Source organism: Cervus elaphus, chromosome X (genome assembly GCF_910594005.1).
Source record: "Cervus elaphus chromosome X, mCerEla1.1, whole genome shotgun sequence".
In the NCBI taxonomy this organism is placed as follows: domain Eukaryota; kingdom Metazoa; phylum Chordata; class Mammalia; order Artiodactyla; family Cervidae; genus Cervus; species Cervus elaphus.
Window position 1 is genome coordinate 134,937,056 of NC_057848.1, and position 27,162 is coordinate 134,964,217.

Here is a 27,162-nt window from a genome sequence, read left to right on the forward strand (position 1 = left end):
CCTGGAACTCCTGGCAGTGCTAAATTTTTGGTTATAATACATAATGCTCAGCAAAGAGAACATACCTTCCATTCTGCTTGTTTCTAACATTAAGGAAATTAAAGTACATTTTGCTTATATCTAATATTAAGGAAGTCCTCTATATCTTTCTGTTTAGAATAGTATGATAACAGAATTCATTTTTTTTAAATGAGGGGAAGTTGTTCTCTGAAACATTTTTTAGTTACCACAGTTTCAAAATTTTATTAGACACAGGATCATGGGAGAAGTTATATTTTCAGCTATTTGTTACCCCATATTGTATACAAAGACAAGTTCTCACTTAAAGCATAGTTTATAAGGAACGCACTGGGCAGTAGAGAAGGGTGTGCTGCTTTTGTTGTAATGCTTCTTCCACTTCTTATAATTTCCTGCTTTCATCCTTTGACTTATCTCTTCTTTCAGCTCAAAATAGGTCCTTCAGTATCAAAGTTTAAAGCTATCAGCATTTTCAAAGCATGTATTATATTTTCAGTATAACCTTGATCACAAACACCATTCCTTCACAAGCAAATGACTATCATTATTATGTCTCATGGAATTTAAAATTTAAAGGAACAAATGTTTTGATCCTGTTTGGGATCAGGCAAGTTTTTCTCCCTATCAATAATGAAAATGGGTTTTTAAAAAAGAAAAAGATGTAACTTCTTTTATTTAAGAAATTGTTGAGATATTTTGGGAGTAGTTTTCTTTTATTTGACCTTAGCCTGGTTAAACCTTTGGGGTTCTTTTTTGTGTGTACCTTAATTTGCCAGTGGTTGGGGAAAAGGTTGCAGTGACTTGCACAGGGTCACTGCACATCCTGCTCTTTGCCGGAGGGCCATTATTCAGTTGAGGTCTTTACTTCCCTCACTCACAGCCTCTCGGCATTAGACCATGCTCCAGGGAAAGGATCAGGTTTGGGATTTATCATATTTACAACTGGTTTTGGTCAACTGTATTGAACTATTTATAATTTACATATACAGGGAGTAAAAGGCGCAGGCTCTTTGGTTCTTGGAGCAAAGGGGAAATTGAGAGGATGAATCATTAACCTCCTACAATCCCCCCTCCCCCCACACACAAATCTTGTTTTTGGATTGTTGGTATGCCATATTTTAGCCTCCCTTCCCTCCTCCCAGACTCATCACTTCCTCCCCTGGTGAAGGAGGAATCACTTTACTTTTATTAATTGATTGTAACATTGAACTCCAGAAGTTGATCAGTTCCTTGAAATCTTGGGGAAAACTCCAATAGATGTCACAGACCTACACTGTCCAGTATAACTGCCACTCTCCAGATTTGGCTATTTAAATTTAAGTTAGTTAAAATCAGATAAAAAGTATAAAATTCAGCTCCTCAGTCACACTGGCTATATTACAAGTACTCAGTAGCCACAGCACACATAGAGAATATTTCTGTCATCACAGAAGATTCTGTTAAGACAGTGCTATCACAGGAGTTACCCGGCCTTTAATGTAACAGCAGAAGGATGTCATTGATGTTGTAACTAATGCATAAATATAAAACTAGATCTTTCATTAGATTCAAGAACAGGTCATCAGTAGCCTTGAAGTCCAGCTTCAGAGGCTTATCCAATGCTCCAGTGTTTCTATAGAGAAACTCTAGGCATATTAGCTTAAATTCACATCTAACTGGGAGTTGCCCAAAATGTCTTCATGATGAAAAAACCCAAACCAAGTATCATCTAATAAATACCTAACACCAAAGCTTAATCCCCTATAAGCTGTGCAGTTAAAATTTAGTCTTTCGTTTTGATCTTTAAAGTTCTTACTAATTTTAGAATTAACTACCCCTACCCCACCAGTGTGTTATCATCTTTCCTGTATTGCGAATAGCTAATGACCATTTTTCTCTGTTGCAGGTGAATGCACAATATTTGCAGCTGTTCGTGATTTAATGGCTAATCTTACACTGCCCCCTGGTGGGCGTCCATAGACACTATTGTTTTTAAACCAGGAAGGCTGAAAAAGAAACAAAACAACAAAAAAAAATCTGAATTCAGCCTTCAGTTTAAAAAAAGAAAAAAGGACTTTTTTGACTTTAAGAGCTAAATATTCTAAACTGGCAAAAATTTTCAGGGTGCACTTCTTTCATCAAAAAGACCATCAATCTTTTGTATAGCTAACTTGTATAGTGTGTTTAAATGGGACACATTTCAAACTAGGTAATACATCAGTGTCCGTTTGCCAGTAATAGGTTTAATATTCTGTTTTATACTATAAAGTTACGGAAATGCCAAACTTGTTTATTTAAGTGTTTTCTTATGTTTTGGGTGTAATAGTCGTTTTTTGGTTTTTGTTTTGTTTTTTAAGGCAGGTCTGTCATTTTTGAATACTGTAAAACTGTGATAAACTTTATATTGAAGCTGTATTTTAATATGACCGCTTTGAATCCTTACATGAAAATGTTCTGGGAGTTGTTATAAACACACCCCAAAGAAGCAATATTTAATAAAACTAGGTTTAAAAAAAAAGACACAAAAACAGTGACACTCACTTGTGTGTATATCAGCTCTGTAGACTTCTCGGCCTCCCTTTATCTTTAACCTGGTGGGGCCAGTAAGTAATTTCTAATAATATATGTCTGAAATTTGACCAAAACATCTGCTTATTTGTTTCAAGATTAATATATTTTCTTCAGACATTCCTAACTTGATTGATGGTTAACATTTAGCACCTTGGTTGTCTTTCAGTGTAGGAATTGGATTAAAAAAAAAAAAAGAACTCAGTCTTTGAGAAGAGACAGTGAGTAGTTCATATTGATCAAAGATGCAAAATAATGCAGTCATTCTCTGCTGAGGATGTGGGAACTTTTCTGTTAGGCAAATGTAGTTTACAGGATACTTCTGCACACAGCATTCATTAGGAAACCAAGAACTTGAATGCTGGACCCTTGCATGAAATTTCTGTGATGTTTCTTTATCTTGAGTAACTTCTTCCCCTTGCCTTTCTCACCAAAACTGGGGTGGTTCTAAACAATCCCAATTTAATTTATTGTCAACAAAATGAGAAAATGTTTTACTTGGAAGAAACCTGGTACAGTCCACTCAGCTTGAAGAATCCAAGACCCAGGACCTGTCCAGGGTCAAATGGAGGTTCTGTTACTGACCCATTTCAGCAGTTTCTTTGGAGCAATGTGCTGCCTCTCCCAGTCAGTCGAGAACTTTTTTAAGCCTCAAAGAGAATGATCCAAAGCAAAGGTCTTCTGAAGACTTGATGTTATTTGGGAAAGTTTCTTAAATGGTAATACCATGCTGAGTTGTCTGGTCACCGTACTACTGGTTTTCCATGAAATTTTAGATGCTTTGTCTAATTCTACTTTAAGATGATTTAATTGAGCTTCTGTGACTGTCAATTACCAAATTCTAGTTTCAGGCATCTCATTGCAGTTATATCTGTCCTCAGCTTTGCTTGACTCTATTCATTTCTGGTCAGAGTTGAGGCCTTCTTTGCCTTTTCTTCTGTGTCTTATTTCTGCCTTCATTTCCTGCTTCTCACCCCCAACTCTGCCACTTTGCGGAAGCAGGTGACTAAACTTGTATCCTTCCCATAACTTAGCTTTTATCCTTCTATATTTGGTTCAACTTACAATGGTAATCATGTCAGTTTGGCAGTCCGAGATTTTATCCAGGGTCAGCCCTTTTCTATTTGGAGTTGAATCCTTTCTTTCATGTAGAAATATACATGTGTATACAAGAAATGTATTTTTATCTGCAGGATAATATTGTCTCAAATAATTTTATTAATAGAGTTTCCCTTTTAAGGGTGATTTTGAAATATTAATTGCATTTTTAACATGATGCATTCAGTGAATACTTTTTTGCTTATTAAACTCATCTCTGAATGCATTGTACAAATCAAAAGTAAGATAGGATTCAGTGAACAGAATTTGGTTTTGATGCTTATTAAAAGTAAATCCATGAATTAGAATTTTGCTATCATACTTGATACTTGGAATTGGTACATACTTTATTACAGCTGGAAAATGCTTAGCATTTGGATCTTAAGTTTCATCACAAGCTATGTCTTTTACCTCTTTTGTTAACCCAAGTTCAATCAAAGGGACTGGATACCCATAGGAGTTTTTCCTAATTGATGGTTTGGATTTTTAGTGTGTTTCAATGTGATTATAGTAATTTCAGTAATAAATGAAATTTATACAAGTTTCAGAGAACTAACAACTCTCTAGTTAATTTTCATGAAGATGTTTTGGCGAATAGTCTGGTTTAACCTTGAAGAAATTGGTCCTGATTTGCCACATCTTTTTTCCATCTGCTGAAATGCCATTTCAGAATGTATAAGTATTTTCAGAATTAGGAAGAAAGCAAAAACTTTACCAGAACATACCAAGTTATTAATAGCAAGAGCTGAACGTTTTGTTTGAAAATTAACAATGAGTGAGCTAAGTGCAGGCATAAACTAAAATATACATGATTTTGAATTTAAATTCCACTAATAACTGTGTTGCAGTTAACACAGTAACCTGTAAAGCAAGGATACTAAATGGTTTGTTAGTCATTTTTTGGATCATGGTTGATTTGATAACTTCAAGAAATAAAACTTTGCCACTATAAATTTGTATCCAATTTCAACATAAAAAAGAAATTCCTTTCATGGTTTCTTCCCCAGAAGAAATACCTATTACATTTTACTTTAGTCATTTACTATCATCAAAGTGTTCCTGATATAAAATCATACACAGGAAACTACAAGAGAACTTATATTCAGGTAATTTAAGGAACAGAAAGGAGAAACGTTAATGTATATTTCATTGTATCCTGTGGAATTTCCTTCTTCCTTTGGTTTAATGGGAATGGACACTTTGTCTAAGGAAATGATTTGAAATTTACTTGGGATGGATTTAATATTGAGGTTTTTAAGGAAAAATTAGAGGCTACCCAGCATTGTGTACTGCACAATTTCAGGAGACTGATCTGCTCACAGTTTTCTATAAATTGCCTCCATTTTCAGGTAGCCAGTGAATTGTTAAAATATCTTGCCCAGGAATGACTGACTGAAAGGGCACATTTAGGTCAATATAAAATAATAATATTTACTGAAAGCTTACTATTTCCAGGCACTATTCTAACTATTTCAGTGTCTTACTTGTCACAACCACCCAACAGGGCAGGCCTCCTTTTTCTGCTGAGTAAACTGAGGTCCAGAGGAATGAAGTAATTTGCTGAGATCAAATCAACATTGCTTAAGATCAAACAGCTAAGAAGCAGCATTTTGAGTCAAAGCTAGCACTCCTAAACACTGCCACGCTTCTGTGAAACAAAGTCAGGGGAAGACTTCAAACGTTTAGACTCTTCCCTCAGAGCCTTTTGACTACATGCAATTTTAACATGTTTTCCAAGCTCAAGAAGCTCACTAAAAGCAACTAAAATTGCGATGACTTCGTGTCATTTAGAGTTGACAAGCCATTGCCTTCTGACCCTTACAGCACTTAGCTTACCCTATGCAAGGAGCTCCAGCTATCATATAACCAAAATCATCATCATCTAAGAACGATGCTTCAGAACCATAGTGGAAGAAGTCCTCATCCCACTCGGGAGGATGCAGCCCTCCAGAATCCAGGTGATGTTGTGTCCTGTTTGCCTCTGCTAGGTGGCCCAGTGGCAGAAGTTTTTGAGCTTCGTGTCACCTTGGCACACAGCAGGCACATAACAAGTGTGCAGTCCAGACAGCCAGCGGTCAAGTTTAACTAATGCCCAGATATGCTACAGTCAATCTGCAGGTTTAGGATACAGTTAAGTAAACTTTCTAGAACTATATAATGCAAGGAACATATGTAATCCAAGAACTGGGCCTTGAGCACCGTCTAGAAAGTGAAAGTGAAGTCTCAGTCGAGCCCGACTTTTGGCAACTCCATGGACTGTAGCCTACCAGGCTCCTCCGTCCATGGGATTTTTCAGGCAAGAATACTGGAGTGCGTTGCCATTTCCTTCTCCAGTGGATCTTCCCAACCCAGGGATCGAACCCAGGTCTCCCATGGGCACACGCTTTACCGTCTGAGCCACCAGGGAAGGGCCAGCACCGTCTACACCTTTACAGTAAGAGAACTGGAGCACAGGCTCAAGGAGGGGGAGCTAAAATCGGGCCTGGTGAGGTTTCAGTTTTGGGGAGCAGAGAAGAGGGAGACAGTTTTACGTGGAGGCTTTCTGGGCAAGCACCAGACAAAGAACTTACGTGTCCGGGGTCTTATAAGACTGGGGTGGGGCCGACTTGCCCCGGAAACTAGGTCACCCAGTCACGGGAAGGGGGCGGGGCCACGCCCAAGGCTCCCCTGTCGCCTCCGGCGCTCCCAGGCTTCTGCGCCTGCGCACGGCAGTCCGCCCCGCCCCTCACCCGTTAGCCGCGCCGCCAGGTCTGGACATGGTTCTCTCTGAGCTGGCCGTGCGCCTCAACTGCGCCGAGTATAAGAACTGGGTGAAGGCGGGCCACTGTCTGTTGCTGCTGCGCGGCTGTTTGCAGGGCTTCGTCGGCCGCGAGGTGCTCGCCTTCCACAGCAGGCTGCTCGCCGCCGCCCCCGGCCTGGGCCCCCGCGCCGCCTGCTGCGGCGGCTGGCGGTGCAGCCCTCGCGCCCGCCAGGTGAGCACCTGGCCCGTGGCCTTGACCGTCGCCCCTCACCCCGTCCCCTTCCCCGGGCGCAGTGTCTCGTGCCTTTCCCGCAGCCGAACCGACCGCGTTACCCGAGGCTCCGAAGCCCGGAGCCGCCCCTCCCTCCCGGGCCCCTCCTCACCGCCGCCCCCTGTAGTTTCAGCCTCAGTGTCAGGTGTGCGCAGAGTGGAAACGGGAGATTTTGAAACATCACACCAACAGAAATGGAGACGTCCACTGGGGAAACTGCCGGCCGGCCCTCTGGCCGGTCGACGCCTGGGAGGTGGCCAAGGTAAGCACCTGCGGTCGGGAGGGTAGGAGGAGTTGGCCTACCAGGTAAGCATTACCTGGAGCCCGGGGCTTCTGTCCGGTCTCTATGGGCGCTGAAGCCTCACCAGCGGATGCAGACGGAGAGAGATTGGGTTTTTGATCTAGTGTCTGGATGGTTCAGGGCTGTTACATCGGACCCAGCGCAGCTTGGTGAAGTAGAAGATTTCAACAGGTGTGGCTGGGGCAAGGTGTGGAGCGAGTATCCTGGGCACAGAGGGAAGAGCAGGCAAGGCGTTTATGAGAGTGGACTTCCTGAATGGCTCGTTTTGTCTGTAGGGTGCCATGAAGATGGCAGAATAAGGCAAAGAAAGTTGGGGTAAAGATAGAAAGGACCGTTAAGTGCGCAGCTAAGGCATAAAACTTTGGGGAGGCGGGGTGGGGTAGGCAGCAAGATAGAAGCGGGGGGCGGTTATTAGGCCTGTTTTCAGGCCTTGGCGCTGTGACTCACTAGCTGGGCAGATGGAGGAATTTTTTTGACTTTTTGGTATTTGCCAGAAGCCCAGTAGGGGGTGGGAGGGGCCTGTCGAAGTCACTTGCGAACCTGCATTCACCTTTGGAGGTGCCTGGGAAGCCGGAATCAGAAGCCCCACTCAGCTGCTGCGGTGCAGCCCTGGGCCAGCCTCTGTTCCCTAACCTCAAAAATGAGGAAATTGGACTATATCGGTGACCCCTAGACTTTTGGCTATCACGGAGCAGTCGCACCCTCTTCCTCTCTCTCTTTTTTTGTTGCTGCCATAGACTTGCCAGCTTCCACTTTTACCTAGAGAGGAAGACTTAAAACTCTACCTTTTACTGGTGTAGAATGAAGGTCCCTCAGCTGTTGCTTTCATGCCCTCAGAATCCACTTGAAGCCCTTACCACCTGTTTCTGCCACTCTTTCCCCTTACCATTGCTGTCACCCGCAGACTTAGTCCAACCGCATATTCTTAGTTACCTTTCCAACCCCATCTTCTCAGTTTCTGGACTCCCCGCTTGAGCAGCCTCTGATTTCATCCACCTCAGCCTCCCACTTGCAGGCTCATATCTAGGGCCGTGTCAGCCAGGGAGCTGTGGTGTCCAGCAGCCTCCTTACTCTTAGCACACTTGTTAACATCTCCCGCCCCAGGCTTAGCCCCTTGTCCCTATACAATGTTCACAGCTCTGAGGTTTCCCCTGCTTTCCAAGTCCCCAGCAGCCTTGGCCCTCCCCACGTCCTTTGTCTCCTCGGCTAGCCCAGATTCCATGGTCCATCATTCTGTTTAGTCCTTTGCAGTTTTCTCGGCCTTTATTCTCCTTTCTCTGCACTGGCCAGGCCCCAACTCCAGCCTTCATCATGTACTTCAGTACATGTACATCATGTACTTCATCATGTACTTCAGCTTGGAGGGAGCTGATCAATTTCACTTTTAGTTCTTAATCACCAGCCACCCCTCCACCCCGCCACCCCCGCCCCGCAACCCCTGCCGTCTGGCTCTGTCTCTCCATAGGCTGCTGTTTCCCGGAGACAACTGTTACTGCCTTTCCCTCCACCCTCGATCCCAGCTTCTAATTTTGCTCTCACTTCCTGGAGTTCACGGATAGCCACAGATATATGCTTCCTTGTCTTTTTACCAGACTTACCAACCTACCTCCATGTGCACCATCTTCTTCCTTCTGCTCCAAAGGAGGAAGGGCATCTCTCCTCTTACCGCCCTGTCCCTCCACTTGAGTGTTGGACCTTATCCTCTCCCACCTGCCCAAGGACTTTGAGTCTCCAGTTATCTACTCTTCTGACCTGCCAGCTTACTCCCATCACTGTACAAATAGTCTTAGTATTGCCTTGGTTTATTCAGTTTTTTAAAAGAAAAGAGACTAAATGTAGAGTTACTATATGACTTAGCAGTGCCATTCTTAGGTACGTACCCAGTGAAATTGAAACATACAGCTGCCCAAAAACCTGTGCACAGACATTCACAGAAGTAGTACTATACACACCAGCCAAGAGGTTGAAACAACACAAATGTCCATCAACTGATGAATGGGTAAGCGAAATGTGGTCTGTCCAGACAATGGAATGTTATTTAGCCATAAAAAGAAATTAAGTATTTGTAACATAAAGATACTAATGGGGGGGGGGATGAAGTACTGATACATGCTATATCATTTCTTGAACCTTGAAAACATGCTAAGTGGAAGAAGCCAGTCATATAGTGTATGATTCCATTTATATGCAATGTCCAGAATAGGCAAATCTATAGAGGCAGACAGTAGACTAGTGTTGCTAGGGCCTGGAAGAGAAGAGGGGGCAATAGTTAATGGGTAGAGGTTTTCTTTTGGGGGGTGATGAAAATGTCCTAAAATCGACTGTGGCAATGGTTGCACGACTTTAAATATACTAAAAACCAATGAACTGTAAATGCTTAATTTTTTTTAGTGAGGTGTAGTTAGTTTCAAGCATACAACATAAAGATTTGATATATGTTTTGTGAAATGGTTATCATAAGTCTAGTTAACATCCATTACCATGTGTGGTTACAGTCTGTTTTTTCTTCTGATGCAAACTTTTAAGACCTCCTCTCTTAGCAACTTTCAAATACTACATCCCCAGGACTTACTTATTTTAAGACTGGAAGTTGGTAACTTTTGCTTAACCCATTTTGCCCCCTTCCTCCACCCTCCCCCACCTCTGGCAACCACCAGTCTCTTCTCTGCATCAATGAGCTTGGGTTTGGGGGTTTATTTTAGGTTCCAGATATAAGTGAGATCATACGGTATTTGTCTTTCTGTGGCATTTCATTTAGCATAATGCCCTCACAGTCCATCCATGTCATTGCAAAGAGCTGTATACTTTTAAATGTTTGAATTACATAGTATATGAATTACATCTTAGTAAAGCTGTTTTTTAAAAAAAAATTGATAAACACTTGGAAAATAAACTGTAGAAAGAAATGAAAGCTCCCCTTATCCATTCCCTCCTGCTGTCTCCCCATTTCTCTAACTGCCTCCCATATGTATTCCCAGTAGAACTTCTCAAAAAGTGTGTTATGCCTAATTCTCTTTTCCCCCAGTCCCATTGACTCTTCAACCCACCACCCCCTGGCTTCCGCCGCCCCTCCCCCTCCACTGCATCTGTCTTGTCAGGGGCACACATGACCTTCAGTTCTCCAGCCTCATCCTTCCGACCTCTCAGACATTCAGCACTGCCACGCCGCCGGCCACTCCTCTTCTTGAAGCAGTCACGGCCTTGAGACATATTCCTCTCCAGGTATCTTCCTGTCCCCCCAACTCCTCCTCCTCAGGCTTCTTCTGAGTGTCGGTTGGCCTTCCTTGGACCTCTTCTGTCCCCTGCTTCTCCTCCCCTGGTGGATATTGCTCAGGCCCGTGGAGTGAGATATTAAATACTACATTGCTGCTGACAGAACAGCTCTGTGCCCTCTTCTGTGCTTCGGAAGCCCATCTCTGCTACATGACGCTTTCACTTCCTCACTTCCTGGGCACTTTGTCTTCTCAAGCTGGACTCTTCATCTCCCCTTCCCAGGCTATCCCCATGCCCCACCACCAACCACCTACAATCATTCTTGCTTCATCTCTTCCCCCCTCCCTCTTATTTGTACTTGCAGATTCTTTTTGGACTCCTCCTCACCCTCTCTAGGTCACGGCTCTCGACCCCTTCTCCTGCCAGCCTCCCACCTGGCTGCCTCTGCTGTTCTGCTCACCCTTGATGGAGGATGTGCAGTCTTCATGTGGGAATTAGATCACTTTCTTCCCTTGCCCCAAATCCTTGGATGGCTTCCTGATGTCCTTAGAATAAACTCCAGACTCCATGTCAAGGCCAGTAAGGCCCAGCATGTTCTGGCCCCTGTTTATTTCTCCAACCTCTTCTCCTACTACTCAGTGAAGAGACAGAAGGGGGTCCATGCATGCATGCTAAATCATGTCTGACTCTTTACGAACCCGTGGACTGTAGCCCACCAGGCTCCTCTGTCCATGGGATTCTCTAGGCAAGAATATTGGAGTGGGTTGCCATGCCCTCCTCTGGGGGATCTTCCCAACCCAGGGATCGAACCCGGGTCTCTTATGTCTCCCGCATTGGCAGGCAGGTTCTTTAGCAGTGTGCTACCCGGGAAGCCCTTCAGGAGTGGATAGTGAGAAACAATCAGGTGTGTTTCTCACCCTGTGCCTGTCTCATTTGGAAGGCAGCAGTGGTCGATGCCATTTTAAGAAACAGATGTCAGCAGCAAGGAGGCAGGGGAGCCTCCTCATTGGCTTCTGGTTCTGAAGAACGGAAGAAGTACTAGAATAAAACCTTCATGTGGAAAGATGGTTTCCTTTGGTGAGAAAATGCCAGACTGGACATACCTTGTAAGGGGCAAGAGAAACTGCCTGGTTTTGAGTCAACTAAGGCCCCCTCTCACTTTGGATGGTCCTCCCAGCCACGTTTCTTTTCTTTGTTTCCTCTCCATTTCATCATTTCTTCAAATTAATTGACCTGTGATACGTTAAGTTTTTGTTTAACATTTGCAGCATCCATAATCAACTTCTTTCCGTGGGTTGGGACATGTTAAGATAGAGACAGTAACGGGGGCTTCCCTGGTGGCTAAGATGGTAAAGAACCCACCTGCAGTGCAGGAGATGTGGGAGACATGAGTTCGATCCCTGGGTCGGAAAGATATCCTGGAGACTTCCATGGACAGAGGAGCCTAGAGGGCTATAGTCCATTACAGTCTAGGGGGTCGCAGTCGGACACAACTGAGCAACTAACAGTTTGACTTTCATGTAGTGTACAGTATACAAATTCTCAGTCATGTGAGGCTAGGATGTGTCATTCAACCACTATCAGGAGCAGAGCCCTGACTCTCCTTGCAGGGCGTTGGCCCCTGCCCCGTGCCTTTCTCAAAACAGTACCCCAGGCAGCACCATAGGAAGTGGCTGGTTGCCTGCCTCCAGAAACGTGTTTGTAGTTAAGGGAGCAGGTCTCTTTATTTAGAGTTCTTTTTGCGTGTCATTTTTCATACGTTATCACTTTTAGTCCCTTAGCAGGAATGTACTCTTGAGCTTCGTGTCTTGGTAAAGTTGGTGCATTCAGACATAAATTTGGAAATATTTCAGGAAAGAAATATATCCAAGCCTTGTTAAAACACCATTTTGGGGGTCCACACCATAAAATCCTACCAAAGGCAAGATCATGCTAGAATGAGGCCATTCTGTTGTATCTAGTATCTCACACCCTGGGACTCCATCTGTAATGCCTGTGTAGGTTCTGCTGACCTTGTACCATCAGCATCGTAAATGCCAACATGTGTGGCCTGTGTATTCTCATGTGCCGGGCACCATGCAAGTGCTTTACCCGCATTGACTCATTTAATTCTCGAAACATCCTTCAAGGTAGATGAGGACAGTTATCCCCCGTTTACTGATGAGGGATCTGAGGATAGATAACTAGCCCAAGGTCATGCAGTGGACAGGTGGCAGAAGAGGGTTTTGCAGCCAAGCTCTGTCGCATTCCAAAGCCCAAACTCTTCACATTCTACCACCATACTGAACTTTCACTTTGGAGCAACTATTAGTTTCAAATCATCTTAACAACTCAGCCACTGAAACTTAAGGGGGAAAAAAAGGCTGCTTTCTACCCCTTTCTTTCTTGGCGTGCTCAGTCCTGTCTGACTCTTTGCACTCCCCTATGGGCTATAGCCCGCCAGGCTCTTCTGTCCATGGGAATTCTCCAGGCAAGAACACTGGAGTGGGTAACCGTTCTCTTCTCCAGGGGAATCTTCCCAACCCAGGGTTCGAACCCCAGTCTCCTGCTTTGCAGGCAGATTCTTTTACCACTGAGCCACCGGGGAAGCCTGCTTCCTACCCCTGCCTCCTGCTTATATGCCATTAAGAAAGGACAGTTAGGTCAGGTGTGGAAGTGTCTCTACTAGCAGGTGGGCAGATAAAGCAGCTCTTCAGTTACTGCTCTGGGCTGAGGCTTGGCTGCCACACTGTTTCCCGACTTGCATTTTGGACTCATGAGGCTCTAATTTAACCTCAACAAGAGAGTTTCAGTCATCCTTGGGGGAACAGGCAGATAACATTTTTGTCCCACTAGCCCCGTGTAGATAGATGTCTGTTTGGCTTGGAGGAGACTCATGAGCCTCTTGGGCCTCCCCTGCTGCAGGCCTTCATGCCCCGAGGACAGGCAGACAAAACAGGACCCGAGGAATGTGACGCGGTTGCTCTTCTGAATCTCATCAACTCCTGCGATCACTTCGTGGTTGATCGAAGAAAAGTCACAGAGGTAAGAACCCTCAGATTGCCAAGCAGATGTTGCCAAGCAGGAACCACACCCTGTGTTGCTAAAGCAGCCACATGGGTGGAGCTCACAGTCCTTTCCCCAGACAGCGGTGCACAGAGGAGTTAGACTTAGGTCCACCGTTGGCATCGCTGAGCAGGTGAGCAGCGCTCACGTCACATGTGCCTGCTGTGATGTCCGAAACCCCTGTGTAAAAGCAGGCATTGGACTGTCCCTTCAGCTCTCCCTGATTGAACTTTCCCAAGTTGTTAAACAACAGCTTGCTGTTGTACTGTGTGTTGCTAAACCGGCAAACCTCAAATTTCTTCTTCCTGTTCTGTCATAAACTGAGGCAAAGTAATTTTGCCTCATATTGAAAAAACAAATACAGAGCAATGCATCATTCTCTGCATTGGATGCCAGCATCTGAGTCCTGCCCTTCTCAATCTCATTGGCTAACAGTTGCAAGACCAAGTTGAAAGTGAAAGTGTTAGTCATTCAGTCATGTCGACTCTTTGCGACCCTATGGACTGTAGCCCTCCAGGCTCCTCTGTCCATGGAATTTCCCAGGCAATACTGGAGTGGATAGCCATTACCTTCTCCAGGGGATCTTCCCGACCCAGGGATTGAACCTGGGTCTCCCAAATTGCAGGCAGGCTTTTTTACCATCTGAGCCACCAGGGAAGCGTGAACAGTTGCAAGACCAAGCTGAAGTGAAATGAAGTCGCTCAGTCGTATCCGACTCTCTGCGACCCCGTGGACTCACCAGGCTCCTCCGTTCATGGGATTCTCCAGGCAAGAATACTGGAGTGGGTTGCCATTTCCTTCTCCAGGGGATCTTCCTGACCCAGGAATCAAACCCAGGTCTCCCACATTGCAGGCAGACGCTTTAACCTCTGAGCCACCAGGGAAGCCCCAAAACCAAGTTACCTTGACCTAAAGAAAACATAAACATTAGTGGATAAACAGTGTCAGAACAGATCACTGTGCTTGTCAGACATCCTCTGGGAGATTTCAGCTGTCTCTGTTTCACCAGAGGACAGTTCTGGTGCATTTGTTACTCTGAGGATCATTAAGAAGTACATATGGCACACACAGATTATTCATAATATGTGCAGAAACACATGTATATTTTGCTAGCATGCCAGCAGCCAAAGGGACTGAGAGTCCTTTACCATCAGCAAAGACAAAAACTATCACAATACAAAACTGACTCCTTTGATAGCTTTTCATCAAGAATGTGGAAGACTGGGCAGGAATTATATATTAATATTAAAAGATTTTTGCATTGTCTGCTTCAGCCTTTGGGTATTCTCAGAGCCAGTAGCCAGTACTCTTGCTCTTTGGCAGGTTTTTTAAAAAAATATGTGTTTATTTTTGGCTCTGCTGGGCTTTCGTTGCTGTGTGGGCTTTTCTCTCGTTGCAACAAGCAGGGGCTCCTCTCTAGTTACAGTGTGCGGGGTTCTCATTGTGGTGGCCTCTCATTGTGGAGTGTGGGCTCTGGGGCTTCAGTAGTTGTGGTGCATGGGTTCAGCTCACGGGATCCAGAATGCAGGGTCAGTAGTTGTAGGGCATGGGCTCAGCTGCCCATGCCCATCCCCATGGAGGCATGTGGGATGGAACCAGTGTCCCCTGCATTGCAAGGCTCATTCTTAACCACAGAACCACTACAGAAACCCTGGCAGGTGTTTTTTTTTTTTTTCCATTTATTTTTATTAGTTGGAGGCTAATTACTTTACAATTTTGTAGTGTTTTTAAGTTAGGACATTTGGAGGATTGTGTAAGAGAGATTCACCCAAGAGCTCAAGGACTCGGGACAGTTGTACGCTTGTTTATATTTCTTACCTTGATTAATTTAGTCTTCAAATGGCAGGGGGTTGAATAAGCCTTGGCAACACCTGCAGGCCACACAATTGTGGATTTTAGAATGAACAAGGCCTTTCTGTGATTTTTCTCTGGAGCTCCAAAATCTCAGTGTACCCCACTGTTGGATTTTGAAGGTTTTTCTCTCTTTTTTTGGTCTTTCTGTAGGTGATTAAGTGTCGTAACGAGATCATGCACTCTTCAGAGATGAAAGTATCTTCTGTATGGCTACGAGATTTTCAGATGAAGATCCAAAATTTTCTAAATGAATTCAAGAATATCCCGGAGATTGTGGCGGTATACTCCCAAATAGAACAGGTAAAAATTACATTTAGCAGTTCTGGCATAAAGAACTAAGGGGAGGTAAAAGGAACCACAGTCACTTATTTATTTATTTTTCTTAATATATGTACTTTATTGAAGTATAGTTGACGTACAATGTTTCAGGTGCACAGCAAGGTGATTCAGTTATACATATATATGTATATTATTTTTTTAATTATTTTCCATTGTAGGTTATTACAAGATATTGACTGTGGTTCCCTGTACTATACAGTAGACCTTTGTTACTTGTTGCATATCTATTTTTTAAATTAGAAATCTAGCATTCTATTCATACTAAGTCAAACAAGTAGAATCAAAATGTCTTTAAAATTTTTAGTTAGGCAACAATTCATAAGTTTTCTTAAAATATATATATTATACATATTATTTATATATATGTATACCAAAGCTTGAGAAAGAACATAAAAAAAAAGGCATGGAGAAATTGGAAAATATAAATTAAGTGAAATGGGAGTACTGAATATGAAATAGAAAAAGTGAAACAAGCTAGATAAAAGTGAAAGATCATCATATAGTACAGTTCACAGTCACTTATTTAGAATTTAAAGCTTATTAGATTTAAACAAAATTTTAGAATGTAAGCAGAGAGCACCATGTTGACATGAAGTCAGAATTGTGATTCATCTGAGCAGCTTTTCTGTGGTCATGGGATGATATTAGAATGGATCCAGTCAGCAATGTTTAATTATAAATTCTTCCTTGGTAGGTCAGCTGGTAAAGCATCCACCTGCAATGCAGACCCTGATTCGATTCCTAGGTCGGGAAAATCCCCTGGAGAAGGGATAGGCTACCCACTCCAGTATTCTTGGGCTTCCCTGGTAGCTCAGACGGTAAAGAATCCTCCTGCAATGCAGGAGACCTGGATTCGATTCCTATGGGTTGGGAAGATCCCCTGGAGAAGAGAACGGCTACCCACTCCAGTATTCTGGCCTGGAGAATTCCATGGACTGTATAGTCCATGGGGTCGCAAAGAGCTGGACATGACTGAGCGACTTTCACTTTCATGTAACCCAGTGGAATATCCTTCTTTTTTTTTTTTGAATATATTTTCCATTCAGTTCATCTATTTGTTTGGTAACCCAACAGCTGTTGACATCTGACTGGGCTGTTTACATCCCTGAGGAAGATCAGCGAGATGGGTGTGACAAAGGAGTTTACCTGAGTGAGAGCCAAGTAAACGAGATAGAAATGGAATTACTAAAGGAAAAACTTCAAGAGCTCTATCTTCAAGTAAAAGAACAAGAGGTGTTGCCTGAAGAGGTAAAAAAAAAAATTTTTAAAAAGCACTATATCTTCTGTGTGAGTAAACGAAGCAAAGGCCCCAGGAAGAAAGAGTAGCTCATTTTAACTTGTCACCAGTTATGTTTCTGATTGAAAAGTCAAATAATTTCCAGACATGAATATTCTTTTGGCATAAAATACTGGTACCCTTAAATATTTTCACTTGGTCAGCAAACATTTGGGTGCCTAGTATGTGCCACTGAGTGGAAAACCACAGGAAGGGTGACCACGGAATCCTGAGCCTCAGGCTCTGGGGAGTATCTCCAGGTCAAGGTGGGGAGAAGGGGTTGCAAAACCAGCTTTGCTGAGAGATGCTGTGGTGGTGGTGGTGGTTCAGTTGCTCAGTCGTGTCCGACTGTTTGCAGCCCCATGGACTGTAGCCAGGCGTCCCTGTCCGTCACTGGGACTAAGAATCAAATCAGAATTTGGAAAATTGGCAAGAGCAGAAGGGCGTTCTTGGCAGAAGAAACAGCACTTGCCAAGGCATGAAAGACTAGCTTGGGCTGGACAGTGACGAGGCAAGTGTAGGAGGGAGGTGTGGTCAGGTGTGAGGGTGGTCTGGCAAGTCAGAGCCACATTTTGAAAGATTTTCTGTGCCGCACTAAGAGGTTTGGACCTTATTCCCCCAAAGCAGTTGGCAGCCAACCCAGAGGTTTTAAAGCAAGAGAGAGTAAATGAAATAGATTAGATAATGGCTTTTGCAAAGTGAAGTCTTAGGGCAATCAGAGGTTGAAGACAAGCCAGGAGGCTCTTGCAGTTATGTGAGGATGAGAGAAAAAGGACAAAAGCTAGAAGTGTGCAGGAGGCAGGAGCCAAGTTCTGGAGGCACTGCCGGGCAAAGCTGATGGCTTATAGTTGCCAATGAGATTTCTTGGACCCAGCAGGAGGTGGCAAAGGTTAAAGAATCAACAAGGGTTCTAGCTCTGGACACTGCAGGCTAATGAGGGCCTCAAGTACAGGAGCTAGGAATCTCCTTTGTTACAGGCAAGGTATTAAAAAAAATTAACAATAATAAAATTATATTGTTGTAAGGTTTAGAAATAGCCTGCTGGATTAGAATTCCAGATTCCCAGGAGATCTTGGACAGGTCATTTTATGTCCATTCCACCTTGTCCAAGGAAAGTAGTTTTGCTGATTACCTCGTTAAACACAACATGTTCTATTTATTTTTTTAATAGGCTGATTTTGAACTTTACTTTTTTTTTTAACTTGTTTATTTTGTGTTGGAATATAGCCAATTAACAATGTTACGATAGTTTCAGGCGAACAGCAGAGGGACTCAGCCATACACATACATGTATCTGTTCTCCCCCGAGTGCTTCTCAGGTGGTTCTAGTGGTAAAGATCCTGCCTGCCAATGCGGGAGACAGAGACGCAGGTTCAATCCCTGGGTCAGGAAGATCCCCTAGAGAAGGGCATGGCAACTCACTCCAGTATTCTTGCCTGGAGAATCCCATGGATAGAGGAGCCTGGCGGGCTACAGTCAGTGGGGTCACAAAGAGTCAGATGTGACTAAAGTGACAGCACGCACGCATTGTCCCCCAAACTCCCCTCCCATCCAGGCTGTCGTATAAAACACAGCATGTTTTAATACAAAGTGTGTACTTCTTTTTTGAGGCCATGCTCCGTACAGGTCCATGTGCCTTTGTTAAGGTGTCCGACCTTGACCCGGGTGTTTCACTCAGCTTGATGGGCTCCTTTGGCACAGGGACTGGATACCTCTGGTTTGGGGGCACACCCACCATGGCACACAATAAGTATTTAAGATGATGAATAAGACTGTTAAATCTATTTCCTAAATCCATCTGTTTCATCTGGCTTTATTTGAAAATGCCATCAGAACTAACCCCCAAAGTCGGCCAACAGACGAAAACCAGGGGCTCAGGCTCATGGACCCCAAAGTCATCAGAAATGCTGTCTTCTTCCTTGAGGGAGCTGCAATTCTTTTCCTGTTTGTGTAACAAAGAGCAAAATGCATCAGTAGCAATACACTGAAACCAGGAGTCTCTGCCAGTTGAGAGTGGGAAGGGACCCTGGCAATCCGCTGCTTTACCACAACCCTGAGGAGCAAGTGCTGCGGGGTGAGAGGCCTCAGGGCCGGGGCGTGAGGGCTGGCCCAGGGGTCTCCCCACTCTGACCCTGAGCCTGCCTTCCCACATGCCATGCACTGGTTATCCTGTCTCCTGTCGTGTCATCGAGGAGCTAGCAATTGGAAATTTTGACCCCTCATTATCTCCATTTCACAGAGAGGAAATTGGGGTTAATTGACTTGTCCTCTGGGTCCCAAAGTCTCTAGATAGGGGTGATAAATTCTCATTTTTCATGCTTTCTGTTCAGTAGACCGTGGCATTTCTTTTGATATTTCAATTGATCAGAATGTAAGTTTGACTTGATTGGCACATTATCTCAGAAGCTGTAGGTTGTCTATCCACGATGCATGGAACGGACCTCTTTTGAAATTTTAGCACTATGTATGATTATTCACGTTCTTTCAGGTTAGTCTCCAAAGTCAGAGGATTTGATAAACCAAATTTCAGTGAGTGTAAAACACTGTGAATTGCACGACACATTACTAATTCAGTTACTTTCAAAGAAAAAAAAATGCTGCTCATTTACTGTAAGATACATGGTGGGCTTCCCAGGTGGCGCTAGTGGTAAAGAACCCACCTGCCAATGCAGGAGACATAGAGACACGGATTCGATCCCTGGGTCAGGAAGACCCCTGGAGCAGGCCATGGCAGCCCACTGCAGTATTCTTGCCTAGAGAATCCCATGGACAGAAGAGCCCAGAGGGCTGTAGTCCATAGGGTTGCAAAGGGTTGGACATAACTGAAGCAACTTAGCACGCAAGCATGTGCTATGAATGGTAAAGTGCAATCTCATTTGAGATGTTAAAATATGAGAAAACGTGCAAGGAAGTGAATCAGCTCTATGTATATATATCTGCTGTCCCTCTTGAGCCTCCCTCCCACCCCCACTCTCCCTTCCCACCCCTCTGGGTCATCACAGAGCACCAAGCTGAGCTCCATGTGCTATATAGCAGCTTCCCACTAGCCATCTGTTTTACACACGGTAGTGTGTATATGTCAGTCCCACTCTCCTAATTCATCTTACCTCCCCTTACCCCTCTGTGTCCACGTGTCTGTTCTTTAAAATCACTACTGATTTTTTAAATCCTGGTGGGGGAGCCACTTTCATAGGGAAGCTTGGGGAGAAAGGACAGCGACCGAATGCAGTCGAGGCAGGTGGGGAAAGGATGTGATTGACACTCCATTCGTTAAAGTCCAGATTTAGTTCATGAGTGAGTGCTGACTGTGTGCCAGGCGCAGTTCGAGAAGCTTGACGTGCATCAGTGAACAAAACAAAGGTCCCCTTGGGAGAGACAGATGGTAAACGGTCCATGTAATAAGTAATGATGAGGCATTTAGAAAGAGGAGAAGTACTGTGGGGAGCAGAGTGTGGGGATCAGGAGTGGCCGAATGGGGACAGGTGTTGGGCTGTGACAGGTGGCACATCTGGAGGAGGAGCATTCAGGCCGAGGGCAGGGCGATATGAGCAGCGCGGGGGGAGTGTGGTAGGAGCAGATAGAAGGGAAGCCTTGTGAGCAATGCTGCAGAACAATAAAAGGAGCACACTGGCCGCCATGTAGAGGATGCGGGGCCGGGGACCAAAGATGGAAATAGGGAGATGTTAGGAGGCTGCCACAGTTACCTGGTCAGAGAGGTGGTAGTTCGGGCCAGGGTGGAAGGGTGAAGAGTAGAGGCGATGAGAAGGGGGAGCACACATGGCGTGTGAGAGAAGGAAAGGCGTCAAAGACAAGTGCAAGGGTTTTGGCTTAAGTGCTGAGAGTATGGATGTACTTACTAACCATCTTTTGCCTAGAATGGTGCCCACCAGGTACATAGTAGACTCAGAATTGTTGTTCAGTCACATAGTCACATCCGACTCTTTGCGACCCCATGAACTGCAGCACGCCAGGCTTCCCTGTCTTTCACTATCTCCCGGAGTTTGCTCAGATTCATGTCCATTGAGTCGGTGATGCCATCCAACCGTCTCATCCTCTGTCACCCCCTTCTCCTTCTGCCCTCATTCTTTCCCACTATCAGGGTCCTCTTCGATGAGTCAGCTCTTCGCATTAGGTGGCCAAAGTATTGGAGTTTCAGCTTCCACACCAGTCCTTCTAACGAATATTCAGAATTGATTTCCTTTAGGATTGACTGGTTTGATCTCCTTACAGTCCAAGGGACTTTCAAGAGTCTACTCCAGCACAATTCACAAGCATTAATTCTTCGGCATTGAGCCTTCTTTATGGTCCACCTCTCACTTTCGTACATGACTGCTGGAAAAACCATAACTTTGACTGTATGGATCTTCGTTGGCAAAGTGGTACCTCCACTTTTTAATAACACTGTCTAGGTTTGTCATAGCTTTTCTTCCAAGGAGCAAGCATCTTTTAATTCCATGGCTACAGTCACTGTCCGCAGTGATTTTGGAGTCCAGGAAAATATGATCTGTCACTGCTTCCACTTTTTCCCCAATCTGTTTGCCATGAAGTGATGGGACTGGATCCATGATCTTAGTTCTTTCAATGTTGAGTTTTAAGCCAGCTTTTTCACTCTCTTCTTTCACACTCATCAAGAGGCTCTTTAGTTCCTCTTCGCTTTCTGCCATTACAGTGGTATCATCTACATAACTGCGGTTGTTGATAATTCTCCTTGGCAGTCTTCATTCCAGCTTCTGAGTCATCCGTTTAACTCTCATGATGCTTTTGTTAAATGATTGTCAGAAGGAAGGAATGTACCAGATGTAGTGTTATGTGCTTTTAGTAGATTATATCTAACCCTTGCAAGAATCCTGGTTGGCATATGTATGGTCATCCTATATTTGCGTATATGGAAATAAGCTCAGAGAGGTCAATTCTTGCTAGTCACACAGCTAGTTAAGTGACAGAGCTGGGTTTCAATACCCAAGTCTATCCAACTGCATTCCATAACTTTTCTAGGACTTAAGTTTTTCCATCTTTACTTCCTCTTCCCACTTAAGGTGCACAAGACTTCCCCATTCTTAATAATTAAAAAAAAAAAAACTCCTTTTGACTCTTTATCTTCCCCCCAAGCTAAAATAATCATTTCTTTTAAGCACATTTCAAGAGCAGAGAGGGTCAGGAGGTGACAGCACAAAGGATCATAGCTCTCAGGACATCAAATGGGAAGGTCTCTGGGGAGGGAGGACCCCAGTCCATCTTAGTGCACAGACCAGGCCGGCATGGTCTCAGGCGTCTGATGGGAATGCTGTAACGGGAAGGACCCTGGGCTGCATCTAGAACGCCTGGCACAGGCAATAAGCGCTAACAGTGCAGTACCCACAGTGACTAATGTCCACCGTGAATAATGTCATTGATATAAGCTTCATTGCACATCTTTATGGTTTCCAAATTGATTATTTAAGGGGCTTCCCTGGTGGCTCACTTGGTAAAGAATCCTCCTGCAATGTGGGGGACCCCGATTCCATTCCTGAGTCAGGAAGATGCCCTGGAGGAGGGCATGTCAACCCATTCCAGTATTCTTCCGTGGAGAATTCCCAAGGACAGAGGAGCCTGGCCAGCTGCAGTCCATGGGGTCGCAAAGAGTCAGACATGACTGAGTGACTAAGCACCACACACATCTTTCAGGCAGGGCTTTCCAGGTGACTCAGTGGTAAAGAATCCACCTGCCAAGCAGGTTTGATCCCTGGGTCAGAAAGATATGCTGGAGGAGGAAATGGCAACCCACTCCAGTATTCTTGCCTGGGAAATCCCATGGACGGAGGAGCCTGGTGGGCTACAGTCCATAGGGTCACGAAGAGTTGGACACAACTTAGCGACTAAACAACAATAGCAACAACAGTCTTTCAGGGGCTGTAGGCTTGTTTCTAGCCATGTAATAAACAGTTCCAGCTAGGACTTCCTGGTGGTTCAGTGGTTAAGACTCTGCGCTTCCACTGCAGGGGCTCGAGTTCGTTCCCTGGTCAGGGAACTGAGATCACATATGCATGGCCAAAAAATAAAAATAAATTGAAAAAAAAAAAGAAAACCAACCCAGCTCCAGCTGAAGGGAACATCCCCATCTACTTAGTAACCTACCTGAAGACCTCAGCTTTGCTCCCTGTTCATCCTGGCCACAAGTCCCTTCCCGTGTTCCCCTCCCTCCCATCTCTGGCAGCCATTATTCTGCATCTGACTGTCTCATTCTCTCACGTCACAATAACCTGGTGCCTGCTTGGGTTCTCCTCCTCCAGCACCAGAATCAATTGTGTACATCTCTAAAATTTAAGAACCACGACTCTGCTAGGAGTAGGGTACTCCATCACTTTTTGATCATCTTGACCTAGTTTGGAATTAGGGGTCCCTTATTTAAAAAAAAATTCACCACACCCCAAAAGGTTAATAACTTTCCTCTTTGTAATAAGCACAGTGACCAGTTGAGGGTATCCTGGGATAAGCTGAGTGAAAACATGTCTGTGGTACTATTCTGAGAGTACACACTTTTATTAAGTTTAAATGTCAAGAAGTATGTTACTGATGGGAGTTTAAATTGCTGTAACCTCTAGAGATGACAGTTTTGGCAAAATCTATTAACATTAAAACAGAAAACTCTATTAATTAAAACTCCATTCTGCTTCTAAAAGCAGATCCTACAAATAACCTGTCACTTTATGCAAAATGACACATGTCCCAGGTTAGTTACTACAGCAGCATTTCTCTTAGCAGAAGGCTTGAAATAATATGTTAAAATATGAAACATCCATAACTAAAAAACTATTCAGACATTAAAAAAATGAGGCCACTCTTTATATTCTGATATAGAAAAAACATCAGTTGAATAACGTCTAATATGCTGCCATTTGTGTTTTTGTAAAATGTGTATGTGCCCATTATATCTCAATAAAACTGGAATTTTAAAAATGTGTGCACATATATACATGTGTTCACATGTAAATGCATGGAGTATCTCTGGAAGAGATACAAGAACACTGTGGTCACCTCTAAGAGGAGCTGAATGACTAGGGAAAGGATGTGACAGAGAACCAACTTTTTACCTTGTACCCTGTGTTCATTTTGAATTTTGTACCAGTATATTTACTACTAGTGAATAGGTATGTATATTTTATAAATACTGAATAGTAATAAATGTACATATGTAGACATTTTTAACAGTCATACATGTGTACAAAATTCAAACTGAAAGAGCTGTATATGTGTGAGTGTATACACTTACATGCGTTTGTGTATACATTTGTGTATGTGTGTACATACACATATGTGTATGTATGTGTGTATATATTTAATTATAATAAGTGGATACAAAATTCAAAATGAAAGGGCTTCATTTTTTATATACATATATATCATATTTGTGTATATATGTATATGTATACATATGTATATGTATATATGTACATATATATGTATATGTGTACATATGTATATATGTATGTAAACACACACATATAGGTATATACTTGTTCAGGAAGTTTTACAGCAAAAAAAAAAAACTTTAAAAATTTTTTTCTAGGGGACTTCCTATATTTATATGACATCATCTCATATAGATGCCCCAAAAAGGAAAAAAGATGTTTTTTACCTTGTGATAAGAACAGTTAAGATTTACTCACTTAGCCATTCCCACCTCTGGTAACTGCAAATCTGATCTCTTTTCATAAGAATTTATTTTTTTGTTTTTGTTTTAGATTCCACATATAAGTGAGATCATGGAGTATTTGTCTCTCTCTGCTTGACTTATTTAACTTATCATAATGCCCTCCAGGTCCATCCGTGTTGTCTCAAATGATAGGATTTCTGTCTTTTTATGGCCAAATAATATTCCATTGTGTATATGTACCACATCTTCTTTATCCATTTGTAAGTTTATGGACACTCACGTTGTTTCCTTGTCTTAGCTATTGTGAATTATGCTGCTATTAACATGTAGATGTAGATATCTCTTCAGCATGATGTTTTCATTTTCTTCAGATACATTCCCAGAGGTCAAATTTCTAAATCATATGGTAGTTCCTTTTAAATTTTTTGAAGATCCTCCATATTGTTTTCCAAAGTGGCTGTACCAATTCACATTTCTACCAACAGTGCTCATGGTTCCCTTTTCTCCACACCTTCACCAGCATCTGTTATCTCTTTTTGAGGATGACCATTCTAACAGGTGTGAGGTGATACCTCATTGTGGTCTTAACTTGCATTTCGCTGATGATTAATGCTGTTGAGCACCTTTTCATGTACCTGTATGTTTTCTTTGGGAAGATGCCTGTTCAGGTCCTTTGTCCATTTTTAACTTGGGTAGTTTTTGTGCTATTGAATCATATGAGTTCTTTATATATTTTGGATATAAACCCCTAAAAGCAAAAATTTTTAAGGAGACAAGACAAACATTCGCTTGTGTGGTCCCAAAACCAGCTATTGGTAGACACAGGAGCAGGACTCAGTTTTGGAGCTAGTAAGTTCTTCATCTGAATTTCAAGTCTGCTATAAAATTAGCTAAGCTGTGTATTGTATGGCTTCTTCGTACAGATCTTAAACCAACTGGAAGTGGTAAAAGAATTTCTAAGAAACAATGAGGATCTTAGAAATGGTCTGACAGAAGATATGCAGAAGCTAGACAGCCTCCGTCAACAGCATCTAAAACCAGATTCAAAGGAACCTGGGGTACAGACACCTGAAGGGAAGGCCTGAGGTGAGTTTAAACATACGACATTTAAATAAGGACTGAATGGCCTCATCTCTTTGATGTCTGTTCTCTTAGGTAAGGCCATAGCACACCCAGTCTCATCTGAAGTTTCACTGTGTCCTTATTATTTGAAAGAACACGGAGCTTTGTGCTCTTTCTAATTGGTAGGTCTCACATCTGTGAACTAATTCAAAATAAACTCCCTGCCAGCTTTGTTTAGTCAAGTATACCTGAAGTCATTTAGCTAGTCTGACATGAATCAACTTTATGACAATCAAAAAGCGCTTCAGTCCTAAAATGATAGCAGTGATGCCTTGCTCTTAGCTGTGACGTTAATAATGGCAACTTGTTACTTTTCATAAGAAAACCTCATTAAAGTAATGGTATTCAGTGTTTTACTTTTTTCCCTCATGAAGAAAATTAAATGTTCTCTTCTATTTTAGGTCGACCTTCCACAAAGATCAGGCGTGTTCTGTGAAAGTCACCCAGGCTTCCATCTCAGGCATCCTTTTCTGGCCAAAGGAAAAACTCTCCGGAGTACTCCACTCAAACAAAAAGGGATTTGTGTTCTTTTCCTGTAATTTCTTTCCTTTGACTCTTCGGGAGTTTTTTTTTTGTTTTTGTTTTTTTAACATTCACAAGCTTGGTGTTTTTATCTGTACCAACCAAAAAATATTAGATACTCTTGTACCAAACTTGCTATCATCTAGGGTTTTTTTTTTTTGTGGTTTGTTTTCAGGTTTTGTTTTTCGTTTTGTGTTGCTGTTTAAAAGGTGACATTCTTTTCTGGTCCTAAAACTCTTAACTGCTTCAACAGTAACTAGGCTTGTGTTCGGCCAGGCCTGTTGTGAAGGGCAACGCTGAGTTCTCTGCCCACTGGTACACACACCCTTGCCTTAAAGTCTCAATTATGAGGATGCCCACAGGTGGGCTGTGATGTATTGATGTTGTGATATAAATCCTTCCTTCTTGCCAGCATTTCCAGTTAGTAGAGGACTGTGAGTACCCATTTCTGGTAGCCTGAGACGATAAGACAGAGAGCTGGGCTGAGAATACAGTAACTTGACTGACAGCATAGCAGGAGGGCCCAGGCTGGTATCACAGCTCTTTCTGTTCAGTTATTTCAAGTGCTGAGCACAGGGTGTGGTCCATGGGTGCTCGATGAATATTCCTTAACTGAAGGGTCGGCTGATAGTGTAGAGGTATTCATAGATGTAAATATTCATTACATTGTTAACCAAGCCTGGTCCTTTGTTATGAGATTTAAGAAGGAAATTTGAACATTCTTATGGAAGTTCAAAGACATCATTTTCTTTCAGCAACTTCACAAATTCACTCTGTTCCTCTTACCCCAAAAGTCATCCACTTTCCGCTTTGTCCTATTTGTTTCTTGAACTGCAAACCCCTGTCCTGTTGTGTGCAGTGGCCTGTGGGATCAGCTTTACCCTCACCTTCCCCCACGTCTGCTCATTTCCAAAGCCAGTGGGCTTCCCTTGTAGCTCAGCTGGTAAAGAATCTGCCTGCAAAAAAAAAAAAAAAAAAAGAATCTGCCTGCAATGCAGGAGACCCTGGTTTGATTCCTGGGTTGGGAAGATCCCCTGGAGAAGGGATAGGCTACCCACTCTAGTATTCTTGGGCTTCCCTGGTAGCTCAGATGGTAAAGAAACCACCTGTAATGCAGGAGACCTGGGTTTGGTCCCTGGGTTGGGAAGATCCCCTGGAGGAGGAAATGGCAACCCACTCCAGT

General features: G+C 43.4%; 2 protein-coding genes across 3 annotated transcripts in view; both read left to right on the top strand.

Annotated features, from left to right (window-relative positions):
• The window catches only part of MED14 (mediator complex subunit 14), a 60,489-nt gene extending 56,270 nt beyond the window's left edge, over positions 1 to 4,219 (top strand). For both annotated transcript variants that reach the window (XM_043895311.1, XM_043895312.1), the window contains one exon: positions 1,904 to 4,219. In XM_043895311.1, the coding sequence (XP_043751246.1) occupies positions 1,904 to 1,977 (74 nt within the window). In that variant the 3' untranslated portion in view covers positions 1,978 to 4,219. The remainder of the gene's footprint in view (positions 1 to 1,903) is intronic.
• Positions 4,220 to 6,050: 1,831 nt separating this feature from the next.
• Positions 6,051 to 26,226, top strand: CXHXorf38 (chromosome X CXorf38 homolog). The gene is made up of 7 exons (XM_043895314.1): positions 6,051 to 6,635; positions 6,802 to 6,936; positions 13,093 to 13,212; positions 15,238 to 15,387; positions 16,501 to 16,674; positions 25,259 to 25,421; positions 25,859 to 26,226. The coding sequence occupies exons 1-6, from the start codon at positions 6,420 to 6,422 to the stop codon at positions 25,418 to 25,420; spliced, it is 957 nt and encodes a 318-aa protein (XP_043751249.1). The 5' UTR covers positions 6,051 to 6,419; the 3' UTR covers position 25,421; positions 25,859 to 26,226.
• Positions 26,227 to 27,162: the final 936 nt, after the last annotated feature.